At 45.9% G+C, this 16,833-nt stretch overlaps 1 protein-coding gene across 1 annotated transcript in view; it reads left to right on the top strand.

Annotated features, from left to right (window-relative positions):
- The first annotated feature begins 2,308 nt into the window (after nucleotides 1-2,308).
- LAMP1 (lysosomal associated membrane protein 1) overlaps nucleotides 2,309-16,833 on the top strand; it is a 35,327-nt gene continuing 20,802 nt past the window's right edge. Inside the window, exon 1 of the mRNA XM_006272475.4 lies at nucleotides 2,309-2,439. Within this exon, the coding sequence (XP_006272537.1) occupies nucleotides 2,388-2,439 (52 nt within the window). The 5' untranslated portion in view covers nucleotides 2,309-2,387. The remainder of the gene's footprint in view (nucleotides 2,440-16,833) is intronic.

The following is a 16,833-nucleotide window of genomic DNA, read 5'->3' as shown; positions in this document are numbered from 1 at the left end:
GTATCTACACAGCCCTTGTTCTACCCCCAGTGCCACTGATGCCTAGTGACCCCAAATTCTGTGGAGGCCACAACCTCTACCCCTGCCCCCCAAATGCTAGTAGCCCAGTGAGCTGGATGGAACATATATATATGTTGCATATATATATTTGCAACCCACTTGTGTTTAAAAACCCTGGTCTATGTAAAATGAGTTACATTTGTAACAGTTGGGACAATTACATCATCTCAATCACTTTGCAATTTGGTACCGGGGAATTTAGTTAATGGATGTCCTGAGCGTCTTAAGACTTAAGAATCTGAGTGGAGCCAAGGCACTGCCCCATCTTAAGAGTCTGTAGCTGCCATCATAGATGCTGATCCATGCCCTAGCATTGACAACACCTGAGAGCTGAAGCCTACCTATACTTAGTTCTAGTACTGACTTCAGTTGCTAGAGCTCAGGCAAAAGGCAGGGTAGATTTGCACCTTTATAGACTCATAGTATAAGCTTTGGTAAGCAGAGGACTTGCAAGCTTCATCAGATGCAGTGAAGGGACTCGCTAGGGCTGAAGCATTGCCTTTCTGAGAGCCACAGCAAAGGTTATGAGCTTTCTAGTTTGCAATCTGTTTCCAGAGCAGGCATGGCAGATAGACTTTACACAGAGTTTCTGAGCATGCCATTGTTTTTTATATGAAAGACCAAGCATGAGAAAATGCAAGTGAAACACAAAATTGCTGAATGCAATACCCTGCAATCTAGCTCAGCCCCTTCCTCAGGGTCTGACTGTAGGCAGGCAGCTAGCTTGTGCCTTGTCTTTGACCTTGGCCAGTCTTGTAGCTGAATGCTGCTGCCTCCCCATGCCTGTCCTTAACCCCTGCTGTGCAAAAGCCAGTCTCTATTAAGTGTCCAAAATTCAGCTCCCTGCAGAAATGTATAGCCAGTTTATAGTCTTATGAGTATTTCCCTTATGTTGACCAGGTAGACCTTTTCCATAATGTTCATGAGTTGATCCACACATTCTTCTCCTTTTCTCACTTATTCCCTACTCCCAGCCACTGGCTTTGGACAGATGCTAAACCCAGTGGTTCTCGGCCTTTTTAGACTCAAGGCCTAGCTCAGAGAAACCCAGCTCCTAGTTTTCCCTTGTTTGTTTGATTTTTGTATGGGGTTTTTTACTATGGAAAAATAAGAATTTGTCTGCTGCAGACAACTCAATCCCAGCAGGACAGAACCTTCTTAATGCAATGGGTTCCTTTGTGAAACCTGTGCAAACCTGAGCCACAGGATGAACCCACATGTAGCAGTGCTAGGATGGGGGAGAAGGGCCGCTCCACAACACCTTTGAATGGATCTCAGCAACCTGGGATGCTGCAGCACCCGGGTCGATCATTGCACTATGCCCTTAGCATCAGGTAACAAGCAACAAGTGGTGACATGGCCCAAAAGAGCCCTACAAGTAAAGTCCAAAATTCTCCATAGCGACTTGATCTAGTCACCTGGGCAGGCACCGCGGAGAACATCACACTGAACACAGGTCATGGCAGGCTGCAGACCCAGGCAGTGGCTCCCCAGCCACTGCCTTGCAAACATCATCAGGGATCCTAGATTTCTCTGATAAAAGTTACCATTTTTTAGATATAAAAAATAACTCAACATCCACATTTTTCCATAATTGAAATTAAATGCCACTAATAAATAAGTATATACATATATATTCCAGTGGTATTTCATTATAATCATGGAAAAATGTGCATGTTGGGTTACTTTTTTATATCCGAAAAATGGGAATTTTTTTTTTTTAATCGGAGAAAACGAGGATCCCGGCTCATTGCGCTAACAAGGTACCATGACTTCCTTCCCTGCTCTGTGACGCCACAAAGTTGCCGAGCGCGTTGCCATGTTTCCCGATGTCGAAGGCCGCGCGCTCCCCCCTCCGCCGGCCGTGACGCACAGGGGGCGGGGCCACCCCGAACCGGAGGGTCTGTCCTCCCCTTCAGTCCCACCTGAGAAGGAGGGAGGGGGAGGCGGGGTTAAAGGCTCCCAAGGGCAGCTCTGATTGGTCGCTCGAACCCTGCGGCGGCCAATGAGAGGCGGCATGTGCGCACGCTCAGGAGCGATGGGAGCGCTGGTGCTACCGGCTTTGGGGTACCTCGCTCGGGGAGCTCTAACCCGTCTTCCCAAGGTTTGCGTTAATCCCTAGTGCGGGGCTACTGTGAGAAACAGCGCCACTCTCGCGCTATTGCCTCCTTAATGGTCCCCCCTTCCAATAAGAAGGGGGCGGGTCACGTGACGATGGCGCGGAGCGGTGACGTCAGCGATCATATGACCGGCCCGGCTTCCAGAGGCGGGGGGTGGGTGGGCTTTCTGTTCTGCTCGACTGCTTCCTGCGCTCTGTTCCCTGCGTCATGGCCCGGCCCCGCGCTCCCGTGCTCCTGGCCGCTGCTGCCGCGCTGCTCGGTAAGAGGCGGGTTCTCCCCACTCCCGGCCGGGGGGGCCTTGCTGGGGGTTCCATGCCCGCGCCCGGGAGCCAATGGGGGTGCGAGGGGAGGGGCCGTTGGGCTGGGGGAGGCTCCCCCCGCGCTCCAGCCGCCCCCCACGAAGGGCCGGTTTTATTAGCCCGTGCCCCGCTGGCCGGATCTGGGGCTGCGAAGCGGGGCGTGCTGAAGGGGAGACCTCGTCCCACAGAGCAGCAGCTCTCAGCCTTTTATGTACCAGGACCCACTTGTAAACATCCGTGGCCAGTCCCGACCCAGTGCCCCTCACCCCCCCCCCACCCCCAGGCAACGGTCCCCAAGCACCGCCTGGCAGGCTGGAGCTCTGCCAGCTGACAAGGGAAAACCCACAGTTTCTTCCCTCCTTTAAAGGGGAATCTGGTCTTAAAGCTTGTTCCCCACCCTTCCGTATATGTATATTTGCAACCCACTTGTGAGTCGTGACCCATGGCTTGAGAAACGCTGCCACAGCGCAATTTTCTCCTTTGGGGGAGAAATAAGCAGCTTTGCTCACTCACTCATTTAGGAGCCAAGCCAAAAACTAGGAGTGTTGCTTGCTTGGAAGGAGGTAAAAGCTGCCTGCGAGGCAGGGAGGGGGGAGCTGCTGTTCCCAGGAGCAGGGCACGGCCAGCTGGTAAAAGAAAGGCTGGGCCAGGATCAGCGTCCATGAGGGAGGGCACCTAGGGGCTAAGACAGGGCAGTGCCTCTGCTCTGCTCAAATTCTGCTGTCTGAAAATGCCCCGGGCACCCACAGCTAAATTCCCTTGTAGCCAATGGCAGAGCGACTGAGACGGTGTAATTGCCCAGACTGTCGCAGACCTACCTCGCTTCTCAAAAATCAGGGGTTTCCAGCGTATGGGCTCAGAGCTGTTCCATCCAGCTCGCCGGGCTACCACGTTTCAGGCCTGGGCTGGAGGGGTGAAACGTGAAGGCCGTTAAAAAGGAGAAAGAGGCCTTCACACCCATGGATTGAAGAGCTTAAAAGGAAGCAGGTAGATTATTAATGAGCAGGGATCCTGGCTTTCTCTGATTTAAAAGAAAAATCCCCAATTTTCAGGTAAAAAAAAGTAACCCCAAATCCACATTTTTCTGTGATTAAAATGAAATGGCATTATCTCTATCTATTTATAGATATCTATAGATTAGTGTTGTTTCATTTTAATCTTGGAGAAATGTGGATTTGGGGTTACTTTTCTTTAATCTGAAGACTGGGGAGTTTTTTTTTTAATCAGAGAAAACCAGGATCCCTGTTAATGAGCCATGAAGTCAGGTGGTTTCCTCAGCGCTGCCTGACTAGAAATGTTGCTGTGGGGCAGTTGGTTTTAAACTTGGGATGGAGCTGAAATCAGAGGGGAGTACAAGTGCACCTCCGAATACCCCTGCTAACAGACTGCTGGGTTTGATTCTCATCTGAGGGTTTTGTGCTGCATCAAATCCAAACCTTGCAGACAGCCCAGCTCCATGCTCTAAGTATCTGTGAATGGTTCAACTGGACTCGCACTATGTACTTGTGACTTATTCAAGTTAACATTTTTCCTTGTCTGTTTTTAGCCTAAATTACTGTTCCCTGGTCTGTTTGGAGGCTAGATAATCACCTAGCCGGGGTCATTTGACCCCAGCATTCTTTCCTGCCCATGGCAGGGGGTCAGACTTGATGATCTGCTCAGGTCCCTTCCGACCCTACGAACTATGAATCGAAACCCAGGAAAATCAGTTTCCAGGCAAACAAAGTCCGTTTTTAGCCTTAGAGGTGCACCCTACACACAGGCCACATCTACACGAGTGGTGGACTGTGCAGTTGTCACTGTGCATTTAGTACTCGCATAATCAAGTACTAAATGACTGCGCAGTAACCAGCATTACTACGCAGTCGCATGCCCACGTTTCTTTTTTTCTGACACTACTGCACAGTAGTATTGCATCACAGTTAGTGCCTCCCCATGCTACTGCACAGTAGCAATGAGCAGCCACAGTTCACCAAATCCCACCCTGAGATTTCAACTAGGAATCCACCAGTGCCTGAGCTGTTCTGACTGGTTGTGGTCTTTCCGAGTTTTTTGCCACAAGAATTGTTGTGTTGGTTTTCTGTAGTCAAAAGTAGAGTGAAAGTGAAGAGTTGGTATTTTATGAGGGGGGGCCTTGAATCTAAAAAGATTGAAAATGCTGCTGTAGCTCTCCAAGCTGGGGCTTCTGTGCAGGTGCTGGTACAACACACACCTGGCTTGAACTGTGCCAGCCTGGTGGCAAACTGTCCTGGAGATGTGGCTGCTGAGTGTTTTGAGGTGTGCCTGGGTGAGCTCAGTGTCTGTTAAGATCTGCTTCATGGGAGGTGTATAGGGCTTGTATCAGCTTCTTTAGGCATCTTTCACTTTTAAAGCCTGCAAGCTGTTATGGTTGCAGAAGACCTACCAGTATGATCTGATTTTGGTGGTGTCATTGGGAGTGTGTAGGTGGCTTCCTCAGCACTAGCAAAGTTACAGTTCTTGTTTTCACTTTATCTTTCTGGAGTCCCATGGTGCCTAGTAGGCAGTAATTTTAACATTAATGAAAGGATTTTTTTCACACAACATGTAATTAAAAGTGTGGAGGTCATTGCCACAAGATTTTATGGGAGCTGATTGTTTAGCCAGATTCAAAAGAGGGATTAGACAAATTCTTGAAGGAAAGGTGCATCACTAGCTATTGAGCTAGTGAGAATTAGGGGCACAGCTTCTGAGTCAGCACTTCCTAGACTAAATGCTGGAGCCTGCGAGTGAGAGGAATGGTAGCAGGGAAAAACCTGGTCATCTCCTATTCACTCTCCCTTTCAGCATCTGCTCTCTGCCACCATGTGACACAGGAAACCAGGCAAGATGGACCTACAGTCTGACCAGTAAATGGCAGTTCCTATATATTCTTATGTTTGAACATGACTGAAGCATGTAAGGAGAGAAACCAGCAATGAAGGATGGGAGAAGAGGATAAAAACACAACAGTTCCCTTCTTCCACTAAGGTGTCTGGGTATATAGTAGGAATAGTTCCTGTTGCCTTCCAAGCAAGCTAGATGGGGTCAATAAGGGCTTTCTCTTCGAGCCCCAGTGACAGAGGTTACTAATTAAAACCTGAATTTCTGGTTAGGGTCCAGGGATGCCACCATAATAATTGTTCTGAGACTTGGCAGTTTGCGGAAGGGAGTAGGTTACTTGCCTTAGCTCTAGGCAGTTGTTTTCATGTTTTGCTTTTAGGGCTTACATGAGCCCACAGCAAGTCAGTTTTAATCTTTTGACGTCTTGTAAATATTTCAAGACCTGTGCTTCTTAACAAAGCCTCTTCATAAAATATCGCTAGCTTCTGTGAAAAGTGATATCATTGCAGTATCACATTTGGAACAGTAGGGTTGGACAGGAAAATGTATGCATGAGTTGGTAAGAAAGCCAAGAGGAATAGGTCTTATTAAATAACACAATGCACAAGACAAAAATGTGGCCCTGGCATTGAAAGAAACTTGTAATTCTTCTACACTGCTTCTGGATGAAGCCCCAGTTAAGGTGAAATACTGTATAGCACAGTAGTAGCGCAGGAACTATTGTGAAGCCTTGTCAATAAGAGCAAAACTGTGCAAAGACGTGTTATCACTGACACCAGTTCAGCTTCCCTAGTGTAATCAAAGTTAGAAGCTGTAGTGGAGATGGAGTGCTGGCTACTGTCAGTAGCTTAAGCACCTACTCATACCTAACTTTGCCTTCAGACACTTTAACTCTCATACTACTTTACTAAAATAACAAATTTCCTTAAAGTTTCTCCCTGACCAGGAAGGAGAGCTGAGCTGGTGGTATTAATGATAGCAGTTATCTGTATGGCTTCTGTATCCTGTCTAGGGCTTAATTCACTAAGATGTTCTGTATTCTGCATTGGGAGCCTCTGTGGAGTCTTCAGCTGGACCTTCTAGTGATGTCTTATGGACTGAATGGAGACTTTTCTGGCTTTATTTAGCAGTCATTGGTTGTGAATGCCTGCTGCACTTTACTTGTAGCTTTGACATAGCCATTGGACTGGTTCTTGGCAGTATCTCGCTGGTCAGATTGGTGTTACAAAACAGAGAGGAAGAAAGATAAAACTGACTAATCTTTTTAGTTGTGGGATCATTGGCCAATCGTTGCCATATAGATGTGTAATTATTTACATAATTGTCATCCTTGAATTAGCTACTTAATTGTAGAACTTTGTGGGGGAAGGGGAGAGTCTTTTCTGTGTCACAGCCTTGCTTGGGATACGTGGATCTTATGTTGGTGGGAAATGGCTATAGTAGATGCTCTAACATGTCCTCTCCCTTTATCTGCCTGCAGGCTGGAGAACTCCCTTTCATCAAGTGAATTCTCTAGACATCTGCTCTCAAATTTCAGCCTTTTTTTTTAACGTTGCCCAAGAGACCATAAGATCACAAAAAATCTGATTTGAAGACTTTTTAAAACTAAATCTCTAGGGTTTGTCTACAATACAGAATGCCACCCTTTAAACATAGCTGTGAACCTCAATCAAGTGACGCAATACTGAATAGTAAAATATAGACAGGATACACATGGCCAGTATCACATTTTAACAAACTCAAAGAATATCAGTCAGCACACTATCTCCTTGATTGCATAGATAACTTAAAACAGTAAGCCCAAGGCATGGAAAACTTTTCACTCAAACTTAGTGGCTTGTTTAATCTGGTGACATTTTACACATTTGGTAAGTATTTCCTACTGAGCACTTGTAGCAGAAACCTACAGCATCAGTGAGCATGTTAGTTGTATGGTAGACATTGGGGCATGGTGCAGTGAAGGATGAAGAACTTACTTTTTTCTCTTGGTTGCTGCTGCTGAAACATGCAGAAGGATACATTCATGTATATTCTTGTATTGAAAGACTCAATTGCAAAAATCTGAATTTTTAGAGAATAAATTCTCCATTAGTAAGAGTATATTTAGTAATTGGACTTGAGAACAAAATGAGGAATATGGGTTTCTCGGAGTGCTTGATGCAATGTTCAGACATTCCTTTTTTACAACTTTGGTCTAGCAGTTTTGAACCTTGTCAGTGGTGTATTGGTTCTCAGTGCTTGCTTTGCATATGTTGCTTAACCACTGTCCTCTCTCACACACTTTCTGGAAATCACTGACTTGCAAGAGTGATTGTGGGCAGGGGAATTTGCCTAACCCAGATTTAAAGTACACACTTAACACAATAGCTGCGTGAAATACATAGCAATCTGTATTTGGCTTTCTCTGTTGGGGTGTTCGGTCATGTGAGCGGGAGGGTGATCCTAACTGCGTCTCCCCCACTGTACTTGCCTGCCACAATTTAGATCAAAAGGAAAAAGAAGGAGATCAGTGGTCTTTTATGGCTAAGGATCAAATAAAGCCGATCCTGGTGGAGGTATCATGGCGTCCTACTCCCGGGGATCCCCCTGAATACAGGCCCAAATCATCCCTTTCAAGGTGCGATTAAAATGCTCCACTAGGCTATCAGTCTGAGGGTAATAGATGGAGGTGTGCAATTGCTTAATCCTCAAAACCTGGCAGACCCTTTTTAGGATTTTGGACATAAATTTCTTTCCTTGATCAGTAAGAATTTCATGGGGAATGCCCACCCACGCAATGTACTTCAGCGGAGCCCCAGCTATGGCCGTAACCATTACTGATCTCAGGGGTACTGCTTCAGGAAAGTGGGTTGCATAATCAATTATTACTAAAATAAATTGATACCCTGATCTGCTCCGAGGAAATGGCCATACCACATCCAGGGCAATACGAGCAAATAGCCGTGCTGCCAGGGGCATTGATATCAAGGGTACCGTCCCAGGTTTCACCCTTCCGGTCATTTGACACTGGGGGCATTCCGCACAGAATCTCTCTACCATTTTGTAAAGGCCGGGCCAGAAGACGCACCATTTCAGATGTGCTTCCGTCTTATCCCGTCCTAGATGCCCTCCCATAGGGAGTGTGCGGGCAACCTTCAACAGGGTCTCCCAATACATGTGGGGAATAAGGATTTGGCTCCTCTCCTCCCCATCTTCTTGGCTCTTCACCCACTAGAGGATGCCCCTCCTTGCCTCATACCGTGGATTTTGCTCAGCCTTCTGATGATCCACTACCTCTCCTTCATCTTTTGCCAGTTGAGACCACTAGATATTCTGGAACAGGGGCTCTTGTCTTTGCTCATCCCAAAAATACCCCTTGCCTATAAGTTGTTCTATATCCAGATCATCTTGCTTGCCTTCCTTAGGATCTCCAGAGCAGACCATTCCAGAGTCTTGGTCCCAGTCTCCACCTTTCTTAGTGATGACTCGAGCAATGACTTCCTTGAGATAGGGCTAATCTACTCCCAGAAGCATGGGGCAGGGTAGGGTTTTGGCTAGACCCACGGCAGTGTCTTCTGTGCGACTGAGTACAGTAAGCAGAACCACCTTGCGTTCATAGGTATAGGAAGCCCCGTGGATGCAGATCATGCTTACCAGACTCTCCGGACCCCCTAGATAAGAGGGGAAAAGATCCACCCAAATCATTGACTGGGAGCAACCAGTATCAGCCACCGTTGGTATGATGGTGTCTCTGACTTTTACCTCGACCACCAGTTTGTTCTGACAGCCTGGGCCCTTATGTTGTCCAAAACTACAATCCATTTTCTCATCATGTGTAATATCGACAGAAGTTTTGGTCTCGGTTTTCTGTGGGCAGAACCGGGAGATGTCTTTTTTTTTCTCCACATCTGTAGCGTGTAACTTTTCTAGAGTCCCAAATTCGAAGTTCCCTTCCTGCATTTTGGGTATTCTCACCCACTGCGACTGGCTTAGGTGTTCCTTGTCGAGTTCCTAGTGCTGGACCTTCTGGTCGGTCTCTCCTAGGAGCTTCACCATCCCCTTCAGCAGTGGCATAATCCTCAGTGAGCTGCAAAGCTTCTTCCACTGTCTTGGGCTGGTGGTGTCGCACCCACTGCTGAGAGCTATTACTGAGATCAGTCAGGAATTGCTCCAGGACGATGAGATCCACCACTTCCTATAGGGTATGAGTCTCTGGCTGTAACCACTGTTTGCCAAATCCCTTATCATTTGTGCTAGCAGGCAGGGATGAGCCCCCTCCGTTCCCTTCCGGGCCCAAAACTTTTGACGGTAGGTTTCTGTGGAAAACTCTAGCCGGTATAATATGGTTTCCTTTACCTTCCTGTAATCTCGGGTCTCTACCCTGCTAAGAGCCCAATAAGCAGCATGTGCTGGCCCGATGAGAAGGAGTCCAATCCGTGCTGCCCAGCTGCTGGGGTCCCATTTTGCAGCCGTGGCCGTCCTTTCAAAGGCTTCTAGATACGCTTCCACATCGTCATCTAGGGAAGTCTGGCCCTGTCACCCTCTCTCCCCAGTGACACCTGCACCTCAATTTTCCTCACATAAATCCTGCTGCTGAGAGAAAAGACGGATTCGTGCCTCTGCTTCTTGGGCATGCACCCTTACAATCTCCTCCAGCTGCGCTTGTTGCCCCTGCAGGAGCCAGAGAGTAATACTGTGCCCCTGCTGCCAGTCCATTGGGACATGCGTGTCCATGGACTCCATGTTGCCGGGGTTTGTTAATGACTGGTTTCCCGGCCAATGCACCACTTTGTGAGCGGGAGGGTGAGCCTAGCTGCGTCTCCCCGCTGTACTTGCCTGCCACAATTTAGATCAAAGGAAAAAGAAGGAGATCAGTGGTCTTTTATGGCTAAGGATCAAATAAAACTGCCCAGATGGTACATACTTTATGCAAGTTTATTTCCCAAAGAAAAGTAGAACAGAAGCAGAAGTCTCACCAATTACCTCATTAGCGAGACATGTCTGAGTTGCCGAGCAGATCTTGCAACACTGGATGCCTCTCCAGTTAGGACGTAGCACCGTCTAAGTGCTGATTGTCTTATTAGCAAAGTGCGTTTCCCATGCCTCTAGCTTCTATTGAGTGCCGGGAGCAGTCTAGGTTATCCTCTTGCTCTCTGCACCACCGCACATGGCAAAGCTGTGGATATGGGGTCAGGGTTTAGTCCAGCCTGGGACCCTCTTGCCCACCCAAGGGTCCCAGGGTTTTTATCACTATTTGGGATTCCCCTGCCGAGCTGCTATGCCATGTCTTGGCTCTCCTCACACTCACTGGGATTGCCTGAGTAGTAAGGTAAAAAGCTTGCCTGACATCTTTCATCTTGGGTCCTGTAGTCCCGACATCTTTTCCCAGGTTGTCAAATGGGCTTCTTGTCTCTCTCACCTTTTTCTTGTGCCCAAAGGCAATCGGTCGGTCTCCCACCACCGGTTTTATGCCGGTTTTTCACAGGCTAATCACCCAATCTTGTCTCGAATGTGTAATTCCTCCCACCTGATAGGGGTCATCATTGGGTCAGTCTGACCAGACCTTGTCTAAGTAACAGGGCTCCTGCTTGAGTCCCTGTTACAGGCCATATTGAGGGATAGCAGCGATTTATTTATTTAGTTTTGTTTGGAAAGCAATTATCAGAAATCAGTAACACTTTGTATAGGACCTCAGTCTGAACCTCATGGAACTTTGTTGTGAAATCTTGTTATCTGAATCTTAAGCTCTTGACTTTTTAAAAACAAAAATAAAAAAACCTTAAGTAGCATGCTGTGTTTCAAACAATGCATCATAGAAGCCCCTGATATTGGCACAATTGCTTACTCAGGCATGTTCCTTTTAATGCAGTCGCAAAGGGCTTCTACTATACAGTATCATCTCAGCTGTCAAATCCTTAGTATGTCAAATCATTTGGCATGGTCTGCAGCTTTTCTGGCTTTGGAAGAAATGTGGTGTATTTGCATGCTGAAAACTCCTGAAGGTGTAATAAGTAGCCATGCAGTTGCTAAGTAGATCATTAATCCTTATTTTCAATTTGAGGTGGGCTTCTTAGGTTCAAACTTGTGAGTTGACAGTGGACTTAAGGACTGGCCCCTTGGTAAAATAGCCTTGCTAAATTGTACTGGAGAGGATACAGCTAATAGCAGAAGGCAGGGTAGATATGCATCTTCATAAATTAACAGAGAGATACAGAGCACCAGCTTTTTGTGAGCTCGAATTCATTTAATCAGATGCATCTAAAGAGCACGAAGATGGCAAAAACAGTGATGCATCCAATGAATCTGATGAACTTGAGCTCACAAAAGCTGGTGCTCTGTATATCTTATCTAATTTATAAGATGCATATCTTCCCTGCCTTCTGCCTGACTTCAGACTAACACAGCTAACTACTAGGGCTGTGCAAAGCTTCAATAGCCAATTCAATTCGAAGGAGATTCGGCAGCACTGTGTGTGGCCAGTCCGGGAGGGCAAGGGTGCCCCCAGATCTGCGTGAGGCAGGCTGGGCCAGGCTTTGCTCCAGATGGGTGACAGAAGGCACTGGGAGTGGGGGCTATTCCCTCCCTGCTGCTTGCCCAATCTCCCCACACCTCCCAGACAAGCCGACTTGCAAGCAGCGGCAGGGCATGGGTGCGGGTGCGTGCACCCGGATCAGAGCGGAGCCGACAGCAGGAGCTATGGGGAATTTTAGATTGGCTGCAGCCACCCCCTACTCCACCTCACTCTGTGGGGTGGGTGGAGCGCAGCCCTGGCTCCACCTGCCCTGCAGAGTGCAGCCCGGTGTCAGGTGACTGGGGATAGCCTCCTGGAGCGTAGCCTGGCCCAGCCCACTCTGCACAGGTCTGGGGGCACACACCCACTCTCATTCCCTCCCAGACCAGTGGCATGCAGTGGTGGGAGCCCCGTGGCATGCAGTGGTGGGAGCCCCGCATCCCGCCCTCAGCTGGGCAGCTTGTCCCAGCCCCAATCCCTCCCTCGCTGTGGGAGTGTTACTTACACACACACACACACACACACCCACCCACCCCCCTCCCCTCTTTGCCCACCACAACAGACTTAGCAGCTGGAGGCAGCTATGTCCAGCATGGTTGAGGACTGTTGCCTGTTTAGTCTACGGCCAAATCTTCAAATCCAATTCAGCTGGATCAAATCAAGACGGTGACTCGAATCACCTAATTAAATCACTCTCCCTCCGCATAGGCTGAATCCAAATCAAATACTTGCCGCTTTGCACAGGCTGGTGCTCATTGTAACTAGTACCTCGTGTTCTGCCAGCAACCTGATTTAGTAAGAATTGTTTCTCTGGCTATGATGCCAGTTCTAGAAGTTACAACTAAATTGTAGAAAGGACAGAATGCCTAAAGCTATAGAAAATGACATTTCTAATGAAACTAGCTCTTTTCTTTTCCTTCTTAAGTCTAATGCCAGAAATCTGATAGCATTATGTGCAGTTTCCCTTGCCTCTGGTATTAAGCTGGCACATCTTTCCAGTAGTTATTTTAATTTTAGCCAGTTAGTGGTATGTTTGAAATGATGGGAAATATAATTACTAAACAACAATTTCAGAGATTGCTTAGTGCCATCATTGCTTTTGAAAGCTTCATGTCCTTTGCATACTTAAAAGGAATTCATTAGAACAGCTATCTGTGTATTTTATTGCACTGTTTTCATACAGAAAAATACATGATTACTTAAAACTCATATATTGTAACAGCAAAACTTGACTGCGCCAAGCATACGTACTTGTCAAGTTTTCATGATTTTTTTTTTTTGCTAACCTGAGAAAGCATGTTTATAGTTTAAATAGTCTTAGTTGTAATACAGGTCACATGCTGAGAACAACCTTTTTTTTTCCCCCCTTGCTCAGCTTTCTCTACCCTTTGACAATGAAAGCTGCATAGTACACAGTACTGAGCCTCTCTCAATGCAAAACGTAACAGGGTAGTGACACTCCTTTCTTTTGGTCCTAGAACATTCAACTTAAAATGTGATGAAGCTTTATACAATGAGGAACTCATAAGAAACAGTTACACCAGTCTTTGGCATTAAGGCTTTGGGCACAGTAGTTTGCACTTCAAATTTCTATACAGCCTTCTCAGAAAGAAGCTTCAGCATAGCAAATTAGCTGCTAGGAAAACATGAACAGTTTCTGAATGAAGACTGAAGGTGCTCCCTGTTCTGGATGAGAAGTTGGAAGTGGTTCACTGATTTTTGTTTGTTGTCCCACATGTTTCCTGTTAGCTGTTTTAGACTACCCTCAGATTTCCCCTCCCCCTCTAATTTTTATTTCCAAAATGTTGGCTATCCATGAGAAAAGCACGTGTTCTGTTATCTTAGGAGGTACGCGTACATTGCATGCTTCTGATGCAGTGTAAAGGTACCTGAGCTAGATCTGGAAGCAGCCTAACTGTGGTAGCATAAAGCTCTGTCTAAGCTAATTTACTCACTGCAATTTAGACCTATCCAGAGTAAGAAAATCCCAGTCTAAGCTCCTGATTCAAAAGTTTCAGATAACAAAACATGATGCAGTTACCCGGTGACTTGTCAGACTACAAGTATGCAGCCACTAAATAACTGTTTCCAAATTTTTAAATAGAAGAGAGATGCCTAAATAGGGTTGGTTGGTTTGTTTAAGTTGATCTCTTTATAAACCTGGGGGAAGATTTTTATTGAAATATTTCATGGAAGAGCCCATATAAAACACTTCCACATACATGAGTCAACAAAATTAAAATGGATATTTTTCTGATATTGCATTGTGTGGGGGTTATTTTTGCATAAATGACAGGAAGGAATTCATGCACTTATGTGGTGAGAATATTTCCCTAGAGCACTTTCTGAAGCATAAAGATTATCGGCTCCATAAAGTCCAACTGATGCACACGTCTGAGCTTGCCAACACAAAATTCAACTCTTTTGCCTGCAGTTAATTGACTGCCATTTCTCAGGAGCAATAGAGCATTCATAGCGCTTGGATCTCCTCTACAGTCTACACCTACACTTGGTACAAGTAGCTCTTGCAGATTTGATTGTATCTTGAGTTAACTCAGGGTGGAAATTTAATACAGATATACCCATAATGAGCATGTGTAAAAACCATGTTGAATGTAACTAAACTGCACCTGGAAAACTGATTGTTGGCATTAGCTCCCTGCTTCAGATTGCAAGATTACTATATTTATTCATATACCATGCACATCTTTTTCCTCAAAAATTGAGGTGTGCATCTTAAGGAGGGAATTTGATGCTTCCTGGAATAGAAACATGCAGATGCCACAGAGAAATGGCATCAAATGGTTGCCACTTCTCTGTGGCCCAGCAAGCAGAAGGGGCAGAGTCCATTGTTTAATAGACAGTTGTAATTTGCAGTACCTATTGGGTGTACATGTAACTTGCACGTGAAGTAGCAGTTCAGCTGGCTCAGAGCAAGTGAGCTGCTGCACGCAGTCTGTAGTATCTTAATGTGGCTTGAGAATGACACTTAATTCTTTATACTAGTTCCTATAAATAACAATACTGTTTAAAAAAAAAAAAAGTAATACTTGCTACTGCCCTTGCAAGGGTCCAGGGCCCAACCTTGTACTGCTATACCAGAAAGTTCTTGCTGCCTTTTGCAGACTGTCTCCTGGAAAGCCACACTCCCTGGACATTTTGTCTTTCCAGAAGGACCTAATCTTCACTGTCAGGCACCCTTTGGAGAAATAACCTCCTCACTTCGTGGAATCAGTACTTCGGTCCTGACGAATTGCAACAGTCTTTGCTGAAGCAGTCATCCGTTAAGCTTATAGTTGAAGATCACGTCACTGTTTGTTTAAATAAGCAGAAAAAGAGGTGTGCTGAAATAAGTCTGCAGTTAACAAATGAAAGCAACATTCCAGCAGTGTGTAATACCCATTATTTGAGCCCTCCTTAAAGTAACTTACTTAAACTGAACAAGTCAATGTGGTATTTTTATCACAGTTTGTGCACAGATTCTTCGGCATTGTGACAGTTGAAAACCACTGGTCTAAATGCTTTTTTTCTGGTAGATGAGTTGGGATTGTTAAATACCCTAAAAAATTAGCGTTGCCTAAAACTGGCTTCACAAATCCAGTAATACCTTCTTCCTTGTCAGACCCAGGGGTTTGTTTTGTTGTCTTCCTTGGGTGTCCTTAATTGTCCTTTGCCGTCTTGTCCATGAGCATATAGTTCCACCCTCCCTTCTCTTGGGATCAAAGCTCAGCCATTGAGCTTCTTCAGTCTTGCACCCCCATCCCTTTCCCCTCACCAAGATCTTGAGTGTAGCTAGCATACGACTTCTGACCCACGCCTGGAAAAACGTCAAAAAGGATTTAGTTCTTGACATTCGTGCCAGGTAACTAAAAGTTTTAAGTCTATATTCTTTAGTCTCATCTCCTTTTGGTAGAAATCCTTTGGCCACTCCTTCAAATATGCAAGAACACCAGGTGGGTATTTCCATCAAAATGAGCAGCTGAATGTTTTGCATCTTCTCTGGTCTTATCCCTCTACCCATGATATAAAGGGATGCCATATCTTACAGCTACTTTCCTCAGGCTTTCTGCAGTGTTGGGAAAGGAACCTTTCAAACACAAATGATTGCAGAGTAATGGTCAAAACTGTAAGGGCTTCAAATTCACTTCTTTAGATTCCACAGCAAGTGTCATTTTAGGTCTAATTCTAACTAGAATCATGGAAAACTGAAACACAAGTATTGACTCTTTTTTTTTTTTTAATGATTAATCTTAGATGTGATCCAAGATATCTAAATGGCACTCATTAATTGACCAACAAATTCTTCCTATAGCTGTGTTGAGTGTGGCTGTTGGCAGCACAAAGTCCAAGCAAACAGATGCCCTTTCTTGTGCCACAGTTGCCCAAAATTGTGATCATGACAATAGGTAGTAAAAACTTATGTAGCTTTTTTGCAGTGGATGTCTGTTGACTTTGAAAGAAGAGCACAAGCAGCCCAGACCTGCCTCTCTGGTCACTTTAGAAGGCTAATCCTGCGCATTTCAGGAATTCCCCTGCAAGGGTGTTCCTGGGGCATGCAGGATCAGGCTTCTGAAGCCCTAGGAGTGCTTGTCTGGGTTCTCTGCTTACAGAGGTACGCCCTGGGGGTCCCCTGGTTGAGTTGTGGCAGTGCAATGTGCGTGTCTGGGGAAAAACCCTAACTCAGGGCATGTCTTTGCAAATGGGAGAAACCTGTGGTTCCCCTACTTGCAGATGCGCTTCTTGAGTTGGCTCCTTCGTTTCTCAGTTGTCCTGCAGGATCGGGCCCCTAAAGCCCTGGGAGCAGCAAGGGCCTTCATCTGCAGGACAACAGGCAATGTCTTTGTTGTCCAGTGAAGTGGATCAGCTGTACAGGAGCACATCTGGGAACAACTGGTCCAACTCCAAGGATGACGTCTGTTTATAACCAGAATATCATGCTTGAGTAATCTGTGATTTACCTTTCAATAACATTTTTAAATCTCATGTGGGTTATTCTTGGCTTTTGTGGTTTCCTGTCTTTGAG

The sequence above is a fragment of the Alligator mississippiensis genome, chromosome 1, assembly GCF_030867095.1.
Source record: "Alligator mississippiensis isolate rAllMis1 chromosome 1, rAllMis1, whole genome shotgun sequence".
NCBI classification, from domain to species: domain Eukaryota; kingdom Metazoa; phylum Chordata; order Crocodylia; family Alligatoridae; genus Alligator; species Alligator mississippiensis.
This window is presented reverse-complemented; position numbering and strand designations above follow the sequence as displayed.